The following is a 20,014-nucleotide window of genomic DNA, read 5'->3' as shown; positions in this document are numbered from 1 at the left end:
ATCGAAACAGAATCAGATCGCGTGATTTACTCCTCGATCTTTCCATAACCGCTCGCGTGAAATACTCCCCTCTCTCCCGCGATTACCAAGGTTCTTTCTCGCAGGAGTCCGGAAATTCTACCACGTCGGCGACTTGCTCCGGCGAGAAAACGTCGACAGCCCGACGTTCCTTCGCCATGGAAAGGGCGGACGCCGGGTTTTCCATCTCATCTGCCATGCGTGGGAGAGAGAAGCTGCGCGGGAGAGAACCTGTATGGGCGACAGAAGAAGCGTGAGGAGGAACGTGAGAGAGACAGAGACGGGCTGGGAGAGATGAGATCGGTGGAAGGGAGAGATCGGGACGTGAGACGATCTGTTCCACGTTTTTAGCAGGTACGTTGATTGTTTCCAGATTTTTAGCACCTACGTGATTGTTTCCTTATTTCTAGAACTTAAGCAAATCGGTGGAAGGGGGTTTCTGCAAAATAAACACAGTTTTACCCTTATAATATGAAACAAATGCAAAAAATCAATAGGCATTATAGAAAGGAACGGAGGGAGTATCATTTATTAGTTGGCTAAAGGTTGTGATTTTTTATATATGAAAATAGGGAGTGAGCCAACAAAGGGGTGAAACCCCAAGGGTAGCCCTAAAAAAATGGATAAACGAAGTGGGGCGAGGGGTGTTGTTCGAATAAATAAAGTGATGCTAGGGGCACATATATAGTATCGGCATCTCCAGTGTACGCGAACTCATTGACCGGACATAATATCTCGCAGCGTGGCAGTACCCAGATAATCGAGGGACTAAACAGACAAAGTCACGCAAACCCGGAAACCCTTTCCATCCACCACCTCCCCCCTCCTCAGCGCCGCCACACTCGCAGCTTCCTCGATCTACCCAGCCAGCGTTAGGGTTCCCGACACCGCCGACCATGACGAACGAGCAGCCGGCGGAGACCTTCACGGTGGAGGAGATCGTGGCGGCGAACCCCTACAACCCCGACATCCTCAACGACCTCGAGGTCTTTGTCAACGAGCAGGTAAACCCTAGCCCCGGGGCGCGTTTACCCCTGTTCGTTTCCTTCCTCGCGAAAGGCTCAGTCCGCAGGCTTGGTGCTAGTCGTTAGCCCTGTCTCGTGGTTACGACGGAACAGCGGGGAAATCGGTTCGTTGGTGCTGTGCTGATTTGTGCGCGTGGAAGCAAGTCGTAGCAGTACGCGGATGCTAGAAATTTAGCGCTATTGTTCGTCTTTGCGTCAATAAGTTTTGTTTCGATGATATTAGAATATGCAGATTAATTTTGCCTTTGCTGTCCTCAAGAGGTCGAGTACGCCTCTCTCAAACATCAATCATGTGTTCGTACAATGATGATTGGATTGATAAATGGACTTTCAGTTAAGATTAGGTCTGTGGTCACGAAGTGGCAAACATAAGCTTTTATACAGATAATATCCATATATTGCACACTGGGTCTACTGGTACAGTAGATGTTCAGCTTGTGAACTTTACAGAAAAAGTTTAACAAAACTTGAATTTAGGATCTATGTATTTAGCATAAGCATGCATACATACTTGTTGTCACACTGTGGTTTGATCCTCTTAAATTAACATTATATCATGTTTTTACTAGGTTTCTTCACAAGCATACAACTTGGATGCAAATCTCAGCCTTCTACGTCTTTACCAGGTAAAATCACATATGCATATCAACCATTGTTATCCGGTTTACCGCTGAGATATAGCTATGCTTAATGTTTGCTTCCCTGTTGCAGTTTGAGCCAGAAAGGTTGAGCGTACAAATTGTAGCGCGCATATTGATTAAGGTCAGCGAACAACTAACGGTTGCACCATTTTTTTTGGAATAACACCTTCTGTTGCTTCGTTCTCATCTGCTTAGCTTGTTGTTTATTGACAGGCTCTCATGGCAATGCCAGCCCCGGATTTCAGCTTATGCCTATTCTTGATTCCTGAACATGTGGTATGAGAAATATATATGCTGCTTTACGTCTTCTCCTGGAATTGATCTTTTCTCGTCATCTACATATTTATGTTTCTCAACCAAATGCAACTTAGAAGAGTCCAGAATTAAGAGAGATGTTGATTTACCTGTGAATGTTCAGTGATCTATTTGTCATCAAAGCTGATTGTTACATTGACCTTGAAACATATGTAAGACATGTAGACCTGTAGATGCAAAATGTTGTAACTTGCCGTAGGCTAATAGGTGATGGAACCAGCATCTTTATATTCAGTATGTGCTCATTTGCACATCAAGGACATCATGGAAAGTAATGTGCATTTTGATCTGAACTATTCCTTCTGATTACTGAAATATTGAAATTTCGCACAAGTCCAATTAGTCTTGCAGATGTGCAAGATGTGAGATATCTATACTATGTCTTTTTAGTTGCGCATTTGTTAATACTCTCCGATTCATATTATTGACTCTAATATAAATGGATCTAGACACATTTTAGTTCTAGATACATCCATATTAGAGTCAAGTAATATGAATTGGAGGGAGTAGCATTTTTGTTGGATCTCCTGAAATGAGCTGCCATTATGTGGAGTTGACTTGTATGCTTTTTTATTTTAGCAAATGGAGGAGCAGTTCAAGACCCTGATAGTCCTTTCTCACTACCTAGAGGTACATGCATGGTCTGACTAATCGACCAATCTATAGATGTCTAAGAACTAGCGTGCATTGAGTATTGATTGCTAACCTCAACTTATCTGCTTATAGACTGGTAGGTTCCGCCAGTTTTGGGATGAGGCATCAAAGAACCGTAACATATTGGAAGTTGTTCCAGGTATATATGCTTCTCGTGACATTGAAGCTTAGTTGGCTATATGTTGTTAAGTGAACCGGTTGCTAGCAGTTGTACTACGATTTCATGTGCATGTTAATACCCACATAGGATTCCTTGAATAGTTTTGAACCATGTTGTTTTCCTTCCAATTTCTGTCAACACACTTTGCAGTACAGTTTTTTTGCTTTACTGTATCTGCTAAAGAAGCTTAGTTTCTGCACAACCTTTTCTTATTAGCGTTTTTGTTTTCATTTTGCATTTATAAGGCATAACCATCTCAAACAAAATAAATGTTTCTAGTTGACTATGTGTCTTATGTTAACTTCACATCGCCTATTGTTACGTTTTTCACTTGAAAAGGCTAGAATTTGTTTTAATCCTAATTGACAACTGCTACTGCGTTTTTCCTACCTGTGGTCAGTTCCATGGTATCTTTTGCCAATTGATATGAGTTCTTGTCTTGTACCTGAAGATGAAGTTTGACTGACATAATGAGTTTCTTTTGAAGGTTTTGAGCAGGCAATCCAAGGCTATGCGATTCATGTGCTCTCCTTAACATACCAGAAAGTTCCTAGGCCAGTTCTAGCAGAGGTACAATATGTATCCTTATCCATTAATTATTATGGAAGTGCTCCAGGCTGCATAGTATTTCTTTATGAGCTCATGGCAATTTAAGCATTATATTAGGCGACCTATTCTCTATACATACCAACCAAAAGCAATCACCATGAGCCAAATCATGCTATTTATCTAATTTGGACAACTGCCATGCCAACAATAAATAGCATGATTTTTCTTCTTCTTGCTGATGCGCCTGCAACATGTATTTTCAGGCCATCAACATTGAAGGTCTTGCACTGGACAAGTTTATGGAGTATCATGCCGCAAACTCAGGATGGGTAATTGAGAAGGGTGGACGCTCTCAACTGATTGTCCTTCCACGCAACGAGTTCAATCACCCCGAACTCAAGAAGAACGCAGCTGACACGGTTCCGTTCGAGCACATCACCCGCATATTCCCTGTCTTGAGCTGATTGAACAACCATGACCGAATTGACATTGAGCACTTCTGTGGTCTTGGTTGCACACAGACCTCCTGAGAGTTTTCTAGAACATGAGCGAATGAAGAAGCTAGTCTTGGCAATTGTATTTTCTCTTCTGTGGTGTAGCGCGTTTTGACGTTTCAAGATTGTGGGGTACGCCTGTGTTAGCTAAATGAGTACCAAGTGATGTTTCCTAATGCATTCCTGTCGACATGTTACAATTGCCTGAAATTTCATTAGTGCAAAATTTTGTGCATCACCACAATTTGTCTTCGAGAGAAATGCCCTGCTCGTATTGGACGCAAGTGGATTGTGTTACATTGACATTCCATCCAATTTTTTTTTCCACATTGGCATGTTAATTTCTTGATCCACCTCTTCTTTCCATTGTGGTACAAAGCCTATTACGTTATAGTCATAGCCTCATCAATCTCTCCAAATCACAGTAAAAAAAATCAATCTCTCCAAATAAACTACCGCCAAAATTTCTTGTACATATAATAACCCAAAAGCAATTGTGAAGAAGAGAAACGAATTCAGAGCAAAAGAACGAAAGAGAGGCCACATCTAAATTAGTTGGGCCGGCCCACGCAATAGAGGAGGCCCAACTAACATTACCACCTCACTACAAAAGCCGATTAGGGTTTAGAAGCGCCGCAGATAAGAGCCCCTCCCTTCCATCCCCTTGGCCCCTACGCGCCGCCGCTCCCCCTCTCCCTCCTCCCCCTCGCGGCGCTTCAGAGTCCCCATCAACCATGGCGGCCGCGGCTGGACAGGCCCCGGCGGAGCTCTCCCAGCGGGAGCAGGACACGCAGATGTTGCTCGCCGCCGACGCCCACCTCGGCACCAAGAACTGCAACTTCCAGATGGAGCGCTACGTCTACAAGCGCCGCACCGACGGTACGTCTACACTCAAACCTTCCCGGCGCACAGAGATCTAGGCTTACCATGCGCATCACAGTAGCAGCTTTGCTCTGGTTAGCGTCGATCTGCTTCGGATCGTGCTACCTGTAGGTGCACTTCATACTGCTTCTCTTCTTTGATATGAACTGTTGAATGCATCCCTAGGCATCTACATCATCAACCTTGGCAAGACATGGGAGAAGCTCCAGCTCGCGGCGAGGGTCATCGTCGCCATCGAGAACCCGCAGGACATCATCGTGCAGTCCGCCCGCCCCTACGGCCAGCGCGCCGTGCTCAAGTTCGCGCAGTACACCGGCGCCAACGCCATCGCTGGGAGGCATACCCCCGGTACCTTCACCAACCAGATGCAGACCTCCTTCAGCGAGCCCCGCCTGCTCATCCTCACCGACCCAAGGACCGACCACCAGGTATGGACGACTGCCATGCCAAAAATAATTCTACACTTTTGTTGTACGTACTATTAGATGATTCAGTGTTGCTGATCCGGTGCTTCTGAATCACGTGCAGCCAATCAAGGAGTCTGCTTTGGGGAACATCCCCACCATCGCCTTCTGTGACACCGACTCTCCGATGCGGTATGTTGATATCGGCATCCCGGCAAACAACAAGGGGAGGAACAGCATTGGCTGCCTGTTCTGGCTCTTGGCCAGGATGGTTCTGCAGATGAGGGGCACTATCCTGCCTGGGCGCAAGTGGGACGTCATGGTACGCTGTCTTGATCAAATCCTTTGTTGAATTGTGTTGCTTGTCAATAGAGTCTTGTACTATTTGCATGCTTATAGTGTTATATGTTTGCCCTGTGCAGGTTGATCTGTTCTTCTACAGGGACCCTGAGGAAGCCAAGGAGCAGGAGGAGGAAGTTGCTGGAGCCCCAGAGTATGCTGCCATCACTGATTACGCAGCAGCTGGTCAATGGGGTGGTGACCAATGGACCTCTGATGTGGCTGCACCCCCGCCTGTTGCTGGTGGTGACTGGCCAGTTGCTGAAGGTTTGCACTCCTCTCCTTGATAATTGTTAATTGCCTTCTAGTGTAGGCCTTAACTTTCTTAGGTGCTGTGAGTCTTGTCACTTGCCATTTCTGTATTCTGATGAAAATTATAGTGCCAATTGTTTCAAACACTGCTTATGTATCTGTGTTGTGCAATACAGTAGATATTGAACACAAAATGGTCAGACCTTCAGGTGCCTTCGGCATTTCTACTTAAATGTTTTCATTTATAAGCAAGTTCTTGTCTCAACAAACATCTCCTATAATACATGTTTCTAATGTCTATGATTTGAAATTATATTAGTTAACATGTAGTCCTATTTCAAACCAGTTAATGTATTTGTTGTGCAACTTCAGTTGATCTCATCTCTGTTCATTTCTGCTTATAACAGCTCCAGCTGCTGGCGGCGATGGATGGGATCAAGCTGGGGCACCTGTTGCTCCGGAAGGTGTTGCTCCTGCCCCTGTGGCTGCTACTGGCTGGGACGCAGCAGCGCAACCCGCTCCTCAAGGCTGGGAGTAAGGCTAGGACGTTGCTTCGAGACCGTCTTTGCAGCTGAAAGTTCAAATTTTGTGAGGCATGAATGGATAATATCAAAAATCAGGCGTGGTCTACTGCATCTATCTACTCTATGAACAAACTTGTTTTAGGATTTTCTAGATGAACATGGTCACTATCAGTACTGGCAACAAATTGCGATGAGGGGGAGTTTGAGAGGTGTGTGATAAGTTACCTAGCTTTGAACCTGTTGGTCCTTCAGTTTCGTAGCTGTCATAATGTATGATGCCATGCAGTGTGTTGACTCTTATATATGCTGACTTGCTGTTTGGTTTATCAAATCCCTGATAGGATTATCTTTATTTTCACCTACACACCATTGCTTTTAATTGTTTTGTCTCTTCTTTGATCTTCTGCTCTGCTTTTCTTGAAAATGTTGTATGTTGCATCCGTTTCCTTAATGCTATGCCCCTATTCCAAGGGACGAGCTCTAGAATGTCTCAGGACATTGGAGTTGCTGGTGGGCATAACGGCAGTGCGGTTGTTGCTGCAAGAGTACAACATGGGCTTTGGCAGATGTCACGAAATGAAGATCCTTCAGAGCTTTGTTGGTGTGGGCAGAATTGGTGTGGGCTGGGCTAGGAATGGCTCATTTTTGGCTCTCCTTATGCGGGCTGGACTACACATTTGATATTTCTATGGAGCTATGATTTATTGGGCCAAATCTTCCACATCTGATTATGTATTTTGTATGGCTGCTAGCAAAGTTGGCGAAATCGTTAAAAAAAGGCCGACCTTCGCGAAGGGAAGGCAACTCGCTCCGCACGCGACAAGTGGCGCACTGTGGTGCCAGAAAATCCCTGAAAAGTGATCTTCCTGCCACGCACGTGTCGTGAGGAATCAAGGTGGGGATGGGGGAGGAGAGAGAAGACTGAGTTGTGTCAGTTTTTCCCTTTTTCTTCTAGATTCGTTTTTTTCAAAATGAAATATCTTGAGAACCGTAAGTCCAAATTTCGAACCATTTTCACTTTTGAGATCCTCGTGTCGAGATCTTCAAAACTAGATCCCATGTTGATAGGTTTGGAGATACTTTTTTTCGTACTTCCAATAGTAGTATGATTGTACCTATGGTGTGTACCTAACTGTACTCGTGTTTCAACTGATAAGTACCTCTGTTTTTAGTGTGTTTGGTGCAGTTTTTCCCTTTACTCGGTAATTATACTCGTCCGTGTGCGGGACTGTACCTGTACTTACGCGCGACTGTACCTGCTCGTGCGCGCCACTGTACTTCTGTACATGTACTTGCTTGTGTTCACGACTGTACCTGCTTGTATGCGCGTTTGTACCTGCTCGTCTGCGTGACTGTACTTGTACTCGTGTGTTGTGCGTGTTGTCGTACCTGCTCGTGTGCACGACTGTACCTACTCGTGTGCGTGACTGTACTTGTACTCGTCTATGTGTTTAATTGTACTCGTGTATTGTGCGCAACTGTACTCGTGTATTATGCGTGACTGTAATTATGCAGAACCGTACTCGAGGATGTAGCTTTTATAATTCGTACCTCACCAGAAAAAATACAAACGTTAAACCGCATGCATGCTCGTGGTGGCTGCTATGATTCGATGCTCACATGCACAGCATGCGGCGCGGTGCGGCCTCGCATGTCGCATGTACGTACGCGCGTACGCGCCACCGGGTGGATCCCGTACTTCTCCCGCGCGGGTGCGGGACGACGACCGTACTTGCTCTCGAGCGGACTGTGGTTGATACGTGTCAGCTTCCTGTACGTTGCGCGGGCTTGTGTTTTCCCTTTGCCAAGGTTGGTCTTTAGGTAGTGGTACCCCAAAGTTAGATTATAGCTAGAAATATGCAAAGGCAGATTGTTTGGTCGTGTACATACTTCTGATGATGTGGTAACCTACATACTTCTGATGTTGTGGTAACCTCTTCTCGTAAGTGGTGATCTTATCACGCTAACAACAACGTTTGTTTAACCCTAGCTACTACGAAATAACAGTTCGTTAGATGTTACCTAGGTACTATTGAATAGGAGTTCACCACGATATTGCCTTATATAAAAGAATATGGATAGTTCGTAGAACGTGTTGGCACGATTATCTTCTTCATCTCTTCCTCTTGTTAATCCACATCTTGTTAGCCCATTGCTCCCTCTTGTTCTTTCAAGCCCGACTACCATTGGCAGCAACACCATCACCAACATCGATGTTGTCAGGTGTGATGTCATTCTCACCTAGTAGAAACTCACCAATACCCCACCATAAGATCTAGTTGCGCAACATGCAGAACTAGCATAGCTTGAGTGGGGAAATGATGGAATGCCTTCTGAGTAAGGACATCAAATACCATCTTGATCGTGACTCTAAGGTTTGAGTGTCTGAGATTAAAAAGTAACTTGGCATCCATGTGGCAGTGCCTTGCATAGAACTCATTGAGATGGTACCTTGGTATCCTAAAGGGTGGAAGAATACTAGGAAATTTTCCCGTTTCTTATCCGCACAGACGGAAACAGTCACTTTACATCCATTTGCGTCGGAGCCGATGGAGATGCCCTAAGATCAGTTGGGATTCTTAGCACCGAAGAGCCACATCATTTGACCCTAGGCACCGACAACCGGCTGGCTTTCGCCAGATGCCACCGCGGAGCAAAGGGGCTACTACTTTTTCAAAACCGAATCTTTGTTTCCACACCAATAAGGCGGCAAGCATATCCGACATCAGGTAGTAGAACTTACCTTTGGCCGCCGCCGTCACCCCGCTTGCTCCCCGCACACATGTTCCTCTCTTTTGTGCCCTCCAGCGCCTATCCAAATGAAAACGTTCGATTTGGCCTTTAGTCGCGACCCTATTCCAATGTTGTTTTAAGGTTGGTGATAACCTAGAACACGAAACCCATAGGGCATCCATAGGATCGATTTTTGGCTCACTGAAGGCTGGGAAACAGGTTTGCGAGCAACCAAACTAATCCTCAACATATATGCTCACTCATTTTAGTCTATATCTAGTCCTTTTGTAAATAAATATATCTAAAAGATGTTACATTAATGAAGATGAAACGTACATACGTTTCAGCCGTGTGACACACGCACCGTCCGCCGCATGCATGTATGTACACGTACCGACGTCCGCACGTCGCCCGTCGCGTGTATCTGTGCTTGTCGCGGCGCGTTCAAAGAAACGGACGCTCGGCTTTCTAGCCATCCACGTCCCCACACCCCAGCTTCCTGCAATGCAGACAAACATCTCCAACAACAAACCATGTCTTTGCCAACAGCAAAAACAAAGCCATGTAGTAACACACGCACGGACACCACGCATCATCACACACACTCACTCACACGAGTGACACAGAGACGCTATATAGCCAGAGCCACGACGGTGCCGTCTACCTCACCACCATCATCACTTCATCAGCACACAGGATTGAGCTACCACTCCGTCCGATCGATGATTCCAGCCATCGCCTGCGTCGGCAACGACAGGCCGCCGGCGCCGATCAAGACGGGGTCGTGGAGCCCCGATGAGGACGCGCTGCTGGCGGCCCTGGTCCGGGAGCACGGTGCGGGGCGGTGGAGCCTCATCAGCGCGGGCGTCCCCGGGCGCACGGGCAAGTCCTGCCGGCTGCGGTGGTGCAACCAGCTCAGCCCGGACGTGCGCCACCGCCCCTTCACCCCCGAAGAGGACGCGCTCATCGTCGCCGCCCACGCGCGCCTCGGCAACAAGTGGGCCGCCATCGCGCGCCTCATCCCCGGCCGCACCGACAACTCCGTCAAGAACCACTGGAACTCCAACCTCCGCAAGTGCCAGCGCCGCGCCAGGGCCATGGCTGCCGCCGCCGCGCGTGCGGGCGCCTCGTCCTCCCCTGCCGCCGGGAGAGCCACGGCGCGAAAAAGGATGCAGGAACAGGTCGTGGTGGTGGACGTGGACAAAGACACTGCCAAGGACGACCCGCCACCGGCACCGGCAGGCCAGCAGACTAACGCCGGAGGAGCTACCGACGACGATGACCCAACAATGGTGTCGCTGACGCTGAGCCTTAGCCTGCCCCAGCAACCCGTGGGCAGAAACGGAGCACCGTCAGTGGAGGCCAAGGCACCAGCTGCAGCGGGCATGGGTGACGATGAGGCCTCCGATGCAGGGGTCATGGCAGCGATGCGGCAGATGGTGAGGGAGGAGGTGGAGCAGCAGTCAGGGCAGCTGTTATACTCCGTCCTCATGGCCGTCACGGCCGCCAGGACCGCCGGAGCATCCAACGGCAACCACTAAGGTGGATATATATATGTTGTGGATCCTATCATTACTGCCTGCGACTTTGTGTTGTTTTCAAAACTTCCCTCTCCCGGGAGATGAAACTTTCCGCTTGGGAGATTGTCTTTCAAATCAACAAATCTAGCTTACAATTTACATTTAGATAAAAGAGAACATCTGATGACTCTTAATAAGAGATGAAAACTTTGCCCTTGAGAGATGGTTCTCAATAATTCCAATGATCACTGTTTGTGTTGTTACCAAACTATTCCGCGACACAACAGAAATCAACTGACTCTGGGAGCCATTACCTCCAACTCAATTAAAGCGAAGAAATTTTCGTTCTTCGAAACCTGTTTTCTGTCAGATCCTGAGTTGCAAACACACACATATATATACAGGTAAAGGAAAACAGCACCGCCATCCAAAACAAAGGTAAGGTAGCATATATGTCTGTACCATATTTACAGGTTTTTTTTTCCATTTTCTCATATGTATTTTTTTTGTTTGTTTTTGTTTTCTAAAACTGAACAAAATATAAACTGTCTACCTAAGCACCGCAAAAGAATCAGCTTTTTTTTGCCTATCGTTGCCTGCACTAGGGTCAATTCTCCACCATAGCAATAGAACCCTGTACCCAACCAAACCAAACCAACCAACCAACCAAGCCAGCAAGACCTCCATTCCTCAACTGAGTTACCATGTTGTTAAAGCCAAGCCTTGATCTGCCGCCTGATCATGCCGATCCTTCTTCCGTCGCTGCAGCATCGGTGGTCGCAGCTTGTTCTTGATTTTTTTCCCGTTTGTTCTAGCTGTCAAACTTCCCTGCTGCGAGCAATTTATCTGGGGATGTCACCAGGACAAAATCTTTGGCATTAGTAGCACAACATGCCTCCATTAGCCACCCACTGAGCAAAGCGGTCAGAATAGTCACGCGAGTCGAAGAGCTGGCTGCTTGAGCGTGACAGGTCTGTGTCATCCCTTCCCTGTCCAAGAAGGGGAGAAGTTTTAAAACTGACAAATGATGAATACATAATGCAGCACTAGATTATGTCCGAACAGTAAATTCGGATCAAGGGAAAACCATTGTCAACCTAAGTTTAGTGGGCATGCATCATAGATCCTAATGGACTTAGGCAAGAATTATAAAGTGAGAAGATTAGGAAGACAAACTAACCTCATCATTGTGTCCTTGCTCACTGTATGTTGTAGTAGATTCAACGCTGATAAGATCCGTAGGTGAATAGATGAGCGGTGACCTGTAAATGAGAGAGTTTGAAGAACCTTCTTAATTCTAACCATCAAAATCACATCTTCGGCCATAATAAGAGGCCAAGGGGCCGGGGGTAATTTAATGAATGTGGTATATAGTACCTCTCAAAACCTTCTTCATCACAAGAATTTCCAGAAGAAGATAACAAATCAAGATCAAGAAAATTTGAAGAATGCAACTCCGGGTAGCCTAATCTTTTCAGGTAACTCTGCCGTTCTTCCGATATGGAGAGTCTTCCAGGCATTGAGCTATATATCGTACTAAATATAACAAAAAAAGTTGGGTCATATTAACACACATGGATAAGCTAATCTTCCCAAGGGCCAATTCTGAACAAGGAATTTCCTGAAAATATATATTGAACAAGGATTAACACACCTGGAGCATGGGTTTGTTTCACACATGTAGATCTCTGGTGCAGAATCGGTAGGCTCTCTAATATCATCCAGCTGTTGCATCGGGAGTAATTCTGAATTCGCAGTGTTGTTTTCTACGGTGTTACAGCCAGATACAGATGCACTGTTTTCACATAGAATGTTTCCATCCGAGAACGACCTCTTCATCAGTGGTCTGCTGATATGAAATGTGTCAATTAGTAATACATGCATGTTCAGATTGAGGAACAAAGACAGACTAATTTAGTCATCACGTAAAAACTTCATTAATTTAGGCTCTTGCTCGAGTTTATAAACATATCCCTTTACTAAAGGTCACCAGAATTAGTTCTGCGTTCGGGCATCCAAAACATAATTATTCGGTAGTGAATGATACATGTAAGAACACCTAGTTTTTGTTGCTATGGGTCCAGGGGTCTCACAGCCCTGTGAACTTGCAGCTCCAAAAATAAGTTTGATATTTCTTGATTGCTGGCATCTGTTTCACATGTATTACATGGAGCAAGAAGTGAGAACACAGTGACATTTTTGTTAGAGAGATGGTTTGTATACTGGTATCGTAGTAGGACTTTCATATGCATTTTTTTTTTGAGATACATTTTCTTTTTGTTAGATGAATAGTTGTGCGTGTACATATATTGGTCTTCAGCCCATGGAATAGATCAATTTTCTATTTCCCCTAACAAGTGTCCAAATAAAAGCTAATGGTGTACCAGCTCATCAAGCAATGTGTTTCTTAGTGGAAGGGTTTATAACAATACCTCACAGTTTCTTCATTTACAGTTCCTTGCCTACCAATACTGTAATGCTGATCTGAGTCCAATTTCCACAGCGCAGGCTTGCCTTGTTGAGGTTGGAAATGACCCAAGAACCTGCATTTACAGAAAATAGAACAGATAAATATATTGTCATAATATACTAGACCAATGCCGACAATTTCCATTGGTTCTGTCACACAGAATCATAATTTACAGCATGAAAAAACTTACACATTTATAGCATCCTGCTTCTCAGGATCTGTGTAGGCATTATTGTAGTAACGTTGAAGGGTCCGAAGGAACTCCTGGGATTGGGTTGCTGCCTTCCACTGCCCTCTTTGTTCACAGAAGATCTGTGTCATATATGATGGAAAACTTAACAGTGATGATTAAAAAATACCAACTTGGATTTCGTGTTGATTACTGAATTCACTGACTACCAACAAGACTCAAATCATTCTGACCTAGAGGTATTCAAGATTATAATAGCGAACACTTAAAATGAAAATCAACCATAGTCAGTAAATTTGCCTGTTATTTTAGTCACACATATTTCTGATCTAGAAACTTAAAGTTTACATTTTCTACATAACTGTTTCATAAGATAGACTAAATATGCTTGCGCCGCAGAAGTCCTTTTCCTATTAACAACCTTTTACTGCTTTACTTGTTCCCAAAGGGCAAGCTGCATATACCAATTAATTTAGGAGAAGTTCATTTAGTCATAGGAGACCTGTGAAAGAAACGTTTCATATTCGGTACAAACTGTCTTGGTATGAGGTAATAGCTAGCAACTGTTTTTTGACTATTCTATTTTCCGGTGACAGGTTGCCTTAAATTTATTTGACTTAAACATGTAAATACCGAACCATACAGTGTGAGAAAAATAACTGCATCGAGTCAAATGATAGAAAAAGAGGGAAGAATGATGTGGGGAAATTGTAACTACTCAAGAGGCAGTAAAGAATAGATTAAAACAGTACTGCACAACTACACACCTTTCACACTACTCCTATACAACAAATCTAGTCAAGAGTTGAGTTATGCAGATTATGATCCTGGCAGTCACAGATATAACAAGATGCTAACCTTGTTGTGAGCGGCAGAACCACCGTATTGGATAGCTAATATATCACCCATCCTTTCATAGAAATCCATCAGATCATCAGCCAAAGGAGCATGCAATTCGATTTTAGGAGCTTCAGTGAGCTTCAACACGTGAAGTTGACGCCCTAAAGCAGCTAATCCGTATGCAAACTGTGCGACATTTGTGCGGTCTAGGCAGTCAATGCAGTTAGTCCTGAGGACGCCCTTCTGTAGTGAAAGAGGTACCATTGTAGGTGCGCAGAAATCATCATTGTTTTTGTCATCACATGCCTTGGTAACACATCCTTGCTCACTGTACAGAATGTAAAAGATATCGATTAGTACTGCCAACAGCAAGCCCATTACTTGCAATTTAGATTGATCTGTTTTGTTTGTTATTTTATTTCTATTTTAGCCACAGTACAGTAAATAATGCTTTAAAAAATCAATGTTACTATTGAAAGGGTGCGGTATACATCTTTGAGTTTAAGCAATGTAATAGCAAAGTCTTCAATCCCCCAAATCTGTGCCAACATTCTCTTATCTGGCTGGCTAGTATAGATATGTCATCTATCCCCATTGCGAACAAAGTCTAACCACATATTTTATGAAAGAACATTTCAATAAAAATAACAGCAGATGGGTTTCCCATGTCCAATCCGCACAAAATATAGAAACATGGTCAAACACAATGAAAATATTTTAATTTAATTACTGCAGAAGGTTATTTCATTTTTTTGCTAACATGAACTTATCGTGTCTTGAGCAATGGCATGCTTAATAGTTTACGACCTAGTTGTAAGTATGTATAAAATTACCTTGAGGCATCTGAAGGTTTTGATGATGTAGTTATCTCACAGTGGAGGAGATCTGTTAGTTCCAACACATCTGATGCTACCTTGTCTAACAGTCCAAGCACATTAGTACCTTTCCTGCAGATGGCATGTAGACTAATATCATCAGTACATCAAAGCATAACAACAAGGTTCTTACATGGGCAAAGCTCAAATAGAAGAAACTTTTGGCACATAAATAGATTACCTTCGAGAAAGTTTACTCAGATCCATGTGTAAAAATTTAAGACGTTTGTCATCCGGTAACCCTTTATTTATGTAATGGATAGCCTTTGCAAACTCTGCACGGAGCAAAGATTCACGAGGTTTCTTCTCACGAGTCTGAAAAATATACCAAAAGTCCAAAAGGGGGTATTCAGAATTGACAACAGAAGGCTATGAAGCTGAAAAGTTAAATCAATAGATGGAAATTATGGTACACACTTACACTCACCTTGATTAAGTTTAAGATGACTATAGGATTCCCGTATCTAAGAACAAGGTTTTCAAAATGAAGACGGGTGGCCTTGTAGTCAACATCTGGTTTTACTGCAGGTAGCAAGGACCATCAGAGAAGAAGTCTACATATCAGAAAATTTATCACAGTCAAACAGTCATGAAACTTACATGTGATTTCTGGCCTAATATTAAGTCTTGAAGTTTCTTGAAACCAGACGAGGGGTATTGATCCTCTATGTTGTACAGAAGAAGTTATTTGACATGGGATGTCATCAGGTGTGTCTTCAAAAACAATCTGTTCGGTTTCAACATCATTGGCAACCCTACCCTTTTCATTGACACCTCGTTTCAAGAATCTATATTTCAAAATGATAAAATAAATAGATGTGTGGTAAAAATATAAATGTGAGATTGACTACTTAACACTTATGTGTCTGACTAACATGAAACTTGAATGCTTGTAATGCAAACCTGGTTCCAGCAAAATGACGAGAGCGTCTGGCTATAAGAGTCAACCAGAAATCCTTCCCAGATACTGAGAGCTTTGACTGAACACATGAATTTTTTTTCATTAGCTTGTCTTCATATAGATATAGTACATAGGTAGACAGAACACACTACTAGCATGTAAAGCCTCACATGGATAAAACCACTAAGAGTATAAAGACAATGCAAACCAAATGACAACAAGAATAGTTCTTAATTACACTTAAAGATATTATTAATACTGGCATAACTAGGTCTTGCATGAGGAACAAGGGAATCTGCTCAATGCTTGCTAACAGAAATTTAAAATAGGTTTAATAACAAATCAGTTTTATCTCCATGAATTACCATGTCAGTACAGTAGTACTGCATACCAGGAACATACAAAGCATGAAAAAATAATAACTAAAGCATGGACAGTCTGCTGAGACTTACAAGCAAATGTTTCGACTCGCGAAAGCCGCAAGCAGCTCAAACTGAAAAATGTCAGTAGGTCATAGAAAGCCATGCGTTTGACCCTTTATTTCAAGCATTCACTAAATGTCAGTCATTGACTGTGGAGTAAACGCATAAGTTAGTGGGATGGTATCGAGTTAGCAGGCCAGGAACCGTACTGGGTGGTCTTTGATGATGAATATATGATATCCATACCATAAGTATAATGATTAAAAATGACAATGAGAATCGAATATAACGCAGTGCCAAAGGACTTAGTACGGCCCAGAAGAACATACCTGCTTAAAAAATCCATGAATTAAGGCCACGGTCCAATCAGTATTCTTCAGATGGTTCCGCATTGCTCGTGTCAGAAATTCATTCCATACAAACATCGTTTCATAAACAACCTGCCCAGTATTCTTGGCAGTTATGTTCTTCTGAAGACTGCGCATGATGTTGTAGGAGTAGCTGAAGAAGAAGTCCTTGGTGAGATCGACCGAGTTGAGGAGTCGTTTATATCTACAAAAGTTGTGCCACAAATACATGAATATGTGCAGACGATAATAAAATCAAAAGAACACTAGCAAGAATACAGTTGTAGTATATATTTAGATTACTGCAAGTACAATACTATGGGAGCCAAAGATTCAAAACAATTCTATATACCTCTGACAATATGAACACCATACACATCAGTGCGCAAGAATGGTCATGACTTACCAACCATATGTGCTGGATGTGTATTGTTATCAACAAGCAAAACTTATACTTGTAGATAAAATGACATTAAATGCAGTAAACGAACAAATATTACACCGCCACTGGACCAAATGGGACTGCCCCTGTTCAACTAGGAATATGGATACAAGACGACAAAATGTATCTTAAATGTGCAAGTATAAAACAGAAATATAAAATAAAATAGACATCACCAACGACAACACACAATGTAGCGCCAAAAATGAACTGAAATGCGTGGAAAAGAAAGTGGCCTATAGTAACGTAAATGAATAACAAATTGATGTCAAAGACTCCAAGTACAAAAGGACGCAAGCTGGCGGTTTTGATACTGTTAAGAATCAGCGATGTAATTACAACAGGCAATACACAGTATTTACACAATGAATAAATGAAAGACCTGTTTTCATCCCTAGAATTAGCCACGTTGGGCCAGACTATAGGACATGGAATTGCAATCATTTCACTCTTGCCAATTGAATAAATATCATGGCCACAGATGGTGCCAACTTTCCTTCTCCTGGTAATTACAACCATATAATAAGGACCAAGAAACTTCATAAAACCTGAAGAAGCAAAGAAGAGGTGAATTTTATAATTTGGACAGCTAGAACCTTTTTGATTGATATACGCTAATAACCTCAGTTTATGTTGGCTTACCAACTATTCCATAGCACTTTGTGACAAATTTGAGCCCACCAGTCAACCTATTTCCCTCGTGAATCCGCCAAAGTAGCTCTTGGCATTCATTCTCCGTGTAACTAGTAGGATCTTCCTCAATACCCAAATCAGTAGTCTCCAACCGGTCAATCTTTAGCACCCTCCAAACAGTCCTGCTCTTGTCTCTTCCGATAAGATAAAATTTCTGCACCAAAATAGCACGCAAATTAAACAATTATTAATAGAAAGCATAAGAACTTTTGGCATCAAACCTCACTTTTCTAATAAATCAAAGAAACGGTACTCGAAGGATGGGCGGCAATTAGAAAACTTGTATTGATTGTCCTATTTCTGGCATCATGATGACAATGGCCAAGCAGAAGGCAAATGCGGATTAATCCAAACAACACAGCATTACATCATCACTAAACAAGATCGTCCAGCACACATTTAATCTGGGGAATCAAATAATTGCAGGGAGTAGCAAAAGGGAGCAGCCCTTTCTTAACTCTCAATTGCCAAAGAAACAAAAAGAAGGATCACCCTTCACCTTTTTGCAGCCTTTTACCCTTTCCTATAATCAAATTGGACCGAACCAATCATAAGGGAGATCCGTCCCACAGCGCAAGCATTATAAATCACTCAATAATCCAATCAACCATGAACAAACAACGGAACACATCTATGACAAAGTCAAACACACAAAGATGGCCATTTCCAAGGAACCTAGTACAAATACAACCCAGTTCAAGCAAAACAAAATTTGCAGGAGATGCTTACCGATCTGGTTTCGTAGAGCCGGAACTTCTGAAGGAATTTGCCGCCCCTCATGACCTCCATGGGATCAGATCAGCAGACAGGCACGGCAAGATGGCCAGAATCCGAACCAGGAAATTTAAGAATTTCAAACAGAGACTACTCGGCGTGGGGTTCAGCTCCTCGTGGTCGGCTGCTTCAAGTAGAGCATATTGCTCCCGCGCTGTAATGCTCCAGGGTGACGAGAAAAACTATCGACGAACACGAATTTCGGATCAAGATTGGAGCAGCGACGACGGAACGGATCGAAATCGATCCAATTTACAACCAGTCACCGAGAATTCTACGGAAAACACGCGCTTTCGGATCCGTGCAAGTATCAGGAACCCGGGAAAGAAGATAAATCGAGGCGAGAATCAAAGAGAAACAGGGGAAAATTTTCAGGGGAAGAAGGCGAGCCCTGGAGGGAGAGATGGATGGGTAATAAATAGGAGGGGACTAAATTTCCGGAGCAGAAAGAATGGATTTTTGTGAGGGCAACGCGGGGGCGAGGGGAGAAGACGAGGGCCACAAGGAGGCGGAGGCGGAGGCTGGCGACGACGACGCCGTCGTCCACAAAAACAGCACGCAAACGCGAGAAGTGGCAAGGCGCAAATACTCCCACGAGACTAATCATTGCAGCAGCACAACAGCATCTTTTTTTTTTGGGTGGATTTATTGTGCTCTTTTGTGGAGTATAATTGTAGAGAAGAAAATTTTGTTTGGGTTTTGGTTCGTGTCCAAGAGGAAACTGGTAACTGGTCTCTTTTTGGAGCATAGGACGAAATTTTAACAGTGGAGAATACTATAGTCAGGACACTGCTAGTAGCTGTGCATTAATGGAGAGCAATTTAGGGAATCATTATGATGGGCTTTTTTATTTTTGTTTAATTAACGATGTGCTCAAGCCAGCTGATGTGATTTATTCAGGGGAAATTATAACAACCTCCCCAATAAAATGATGTTGATTAGGTATTCAATCACCAATGTCAATGGCAACTACCTGGCGCGTAGGAATAGTTTAGGCCCAACTGTGCAAGCATCCCACATGGAATATACTTAATGCAATTCGTTTAACACTCCACCTGATGGCAATGTGCGACTCTATCAGCAGGGGGAGGGCTTCCCTGAAAAAAAAACAGAGGGAAGGGGCGGATGAGGGGGAATAAAAATGCATTAACTTAATTAGGGGGAATAATAACATTGATCCACATGAATGAGTTTTCGAAACCTAGCAAACTAGCATCTTTCAAGTTTCGGTACAAAAACATGCTATTTTTACCATCCATGCAGAAGTTTAGATTTTCTTAGCTCATTTTGTGGCTTTTGCATAATTTTAACAATGTCTATATTTTATTTACCATAATTTACTTGAGCTAGTTCTTCCCATTTTCTTCTTGCGTGACTTTATAATTTATACATACTATACTTTATTAGCCTTTTAAAAAACAAGATCATAAGTACCCAAGAAAGATTCTAAAAAAAATCTGATCCCCATTATAAAGAGTAATAAGAATGAGTAAGAGAACATGACTAGGGAGGTTCAAGGGGTGGATCTAGGATAACATGCCATGTAGTTG

At 43.3% G+C, this 20,014-nt stretch overlaps 4 protein-coding genes across 4 annotated transcripts; 3 read left to right on the top strand and 1 right to left on the bottom strand.

Annotated features, from left to right (window-relative positions):
* Window positions 1–805: 805 nt before the first annotated feature.
* LOC124696068 (eukaryotic translation initiation factor 3 subunit K) lies at window positions 806–4,100 on the top strand. Its single transcript, XM_047228851.1, has 8 exons — window positions 806–1,022; window positions 1,613–1,669; window positions 1,755–1,805; window positions 1,898–1,960; window positions 2,579–2,629; window positions 2,726–2,792; window positions 3,301–3,383; window positions 3,626–4,100. Exons 1-8 carry the CDS (start codon window positions 915–917, stop codon window positions 3,824–3,826), a joined length of 681 nt encoding a protein of 226 aa, XP_047084807.1. The 5' UTR covers window positions 806–914; the 3' UTR covers window positions 3,827–4,100.
* Window positions 4,101–4,528: 428 nt separating this feature from the next.
* On the top strand, window positions 4,529–6,619 carry LOC124701605 (40S ribosomal protein SA-like). Its single transcript, XM_047233696.1, has 5 exons — window positions 4,529–4,735; window positions 4,904–5,166; window positions 5,267–5,464; window positions 5,565–5,748; window positions 6,141–6,619. The coding sequence occupies exons 1-5, from the start codon at window positions 4,591–4,593 to the stop codon at window positions 6,269–6,271; spliced, it is 921 nt and encodes a 306-aa protein (XP_047089652.1). The 5' UTR covers window positions 4,529–4,590; the 3' UTR covers window positions 6,272–6,619.
* A 3,093-nt stretch (window positions 6,620–9,712) lies between these two features.
* On the top strand, window positions 9,713–10,531 carry LOC124694837 (transcription factor MYB44-like). Its single transcript, XM_047227773.1, has one exon. The coding sequence runs from the start codon at window positions 9,713–9,715 to the stop codon at window positions 10,529–10,531; it is 819 nt and encodes a 272-aa protein (XP_047083729.1).
* Window positions 10,532–10,936: 405 nt separating this feature from the next.
* Window positions 10,937–18,968, bottom strand: LOC124701603 (phosphoinositide phosphatase SAC2-like). The gene is made up of 16 exons (XM_047233695.1): window positions 18,420–18,968; window positions 17,640–17,844; window positions 17,380–17,545; window positions 16,538–16,760; window positions 15,789–15,865; window positions 15,486–15,673; window positions 15,313–15,407; window positions 15,067–15,200; window positions 14,844–14,957; window positions 14,029–14,338; window positions 13,171–13,292; window positions 12,943–13,053; window positions 12,165–12,356; window positions 11,888–12,046; window positions 11,691–11,772; window positions 10,937–11,499 (listed from the first exon to the last, which is right to left on the bottom strand). The coding sequence occupies exons 1-16, from the start codon at window positions 18,477–18,479 to the stop codon at window positions 11,389–11,391; spliced, it is 2,349 nt and encodes a 782-aa protein (XP_047089651.1). The 5' UTR covers window positions 18,480–18,968; the 3' UTR covers window positions 10,937–11,388.
* Window positions 18,969–20,014: the final 1,046 nt, after the last annotated feature.

This window comes from Lolium rigidum, chromosome 3 (assembly GCF_022539505.1).
Source record: "Lolium rigidum isolate FL_2022 chromosome 3, APGP_CSIRO_Lrig_0.1, whole genome shotgun sequence".
NCBI lineage: Eukaryota > Viridiplantae > Streptophyta > Magnoliopsida > Poales > Poaceae > Lolium > Lolium rigidum.
The sequence above is the reverse complement of the archived record's forward strand: the minus strand, read 5'-3'. Positions and strand labels throughout refer to the sequence as shown.

Bases quoted from the DNA above. Each gene is read 5' to 3' on its own strand.
- LOC124696068 (XM_047228851.1), top strand. From the start codon at position 915: ATGACGAACGAGCAGCCGGCGGAGACCTTCACGGTGGAGGAGATCGTG. The intron at 1,023-1,612 runs GTAAACCCTAGC...TGTTTTTACTAG, and splicing joins AGGTCTTTGTCAACGAGCAG to GTTTCTTCACAAGCATACAA. The intron at 2,793-3,300 runs GTATATATGCTT...TTTCTTTTGAAG, and splicing joins CATATTGGAAGTTGTTCCAG to GTTTTGAGCAGGCAATCCAA.
- LOC124701605 (XM_047233696.1), top strand. From the start codon at position 4,591: ATGGCGGCCGCGGCTGGACAGGCCCCGGCGGAGCTCTCCCAGCGGGAG. The intron at 5,167-5,266 runs GTATGGACGACT...AATCACGTGCAG, and splicing joins ACCCAAGGACCGACCACCAG to CCAATCAAGGAGTCTGCTTT. The intron at 5,465-5,564 runs GTACGCTGTCTT...TGCCCTGTGCAG, and splicing joins GGCGCAAGTGGGACGTCATG to GTTGATCTGTTCTTCTACAG.
- LOC124694837 (XM_047227773.1), top strand. From the start codon at position 9,713: ATGATTCCAGCCATCGCCTGCGTCGGCAACGACAGGCCGCCGGCGCCG.
- LOC124701603 (XM_047233695.1), bottom strand. From the start codon at position 18,479: ATGGAGGTCATGAGGGGCGGCAAATTCCTTCAGAAGTTCCGGCTCTAC. The intron at 17,845-18,419 runs GTAAGCATCTCC...ATTTTGGTGCAG, and splicing joins GGCTCTACGAAACCAGATCG to AAATTTTATCTTATCGGAAG. The intron at 14,339-14,843 runs GTAATTTTATAC...CATTCTGTACAG, and splicing joins AAACCTTCAGATGCCTCAAG to TGAGCAAGGATGTGTTACCA.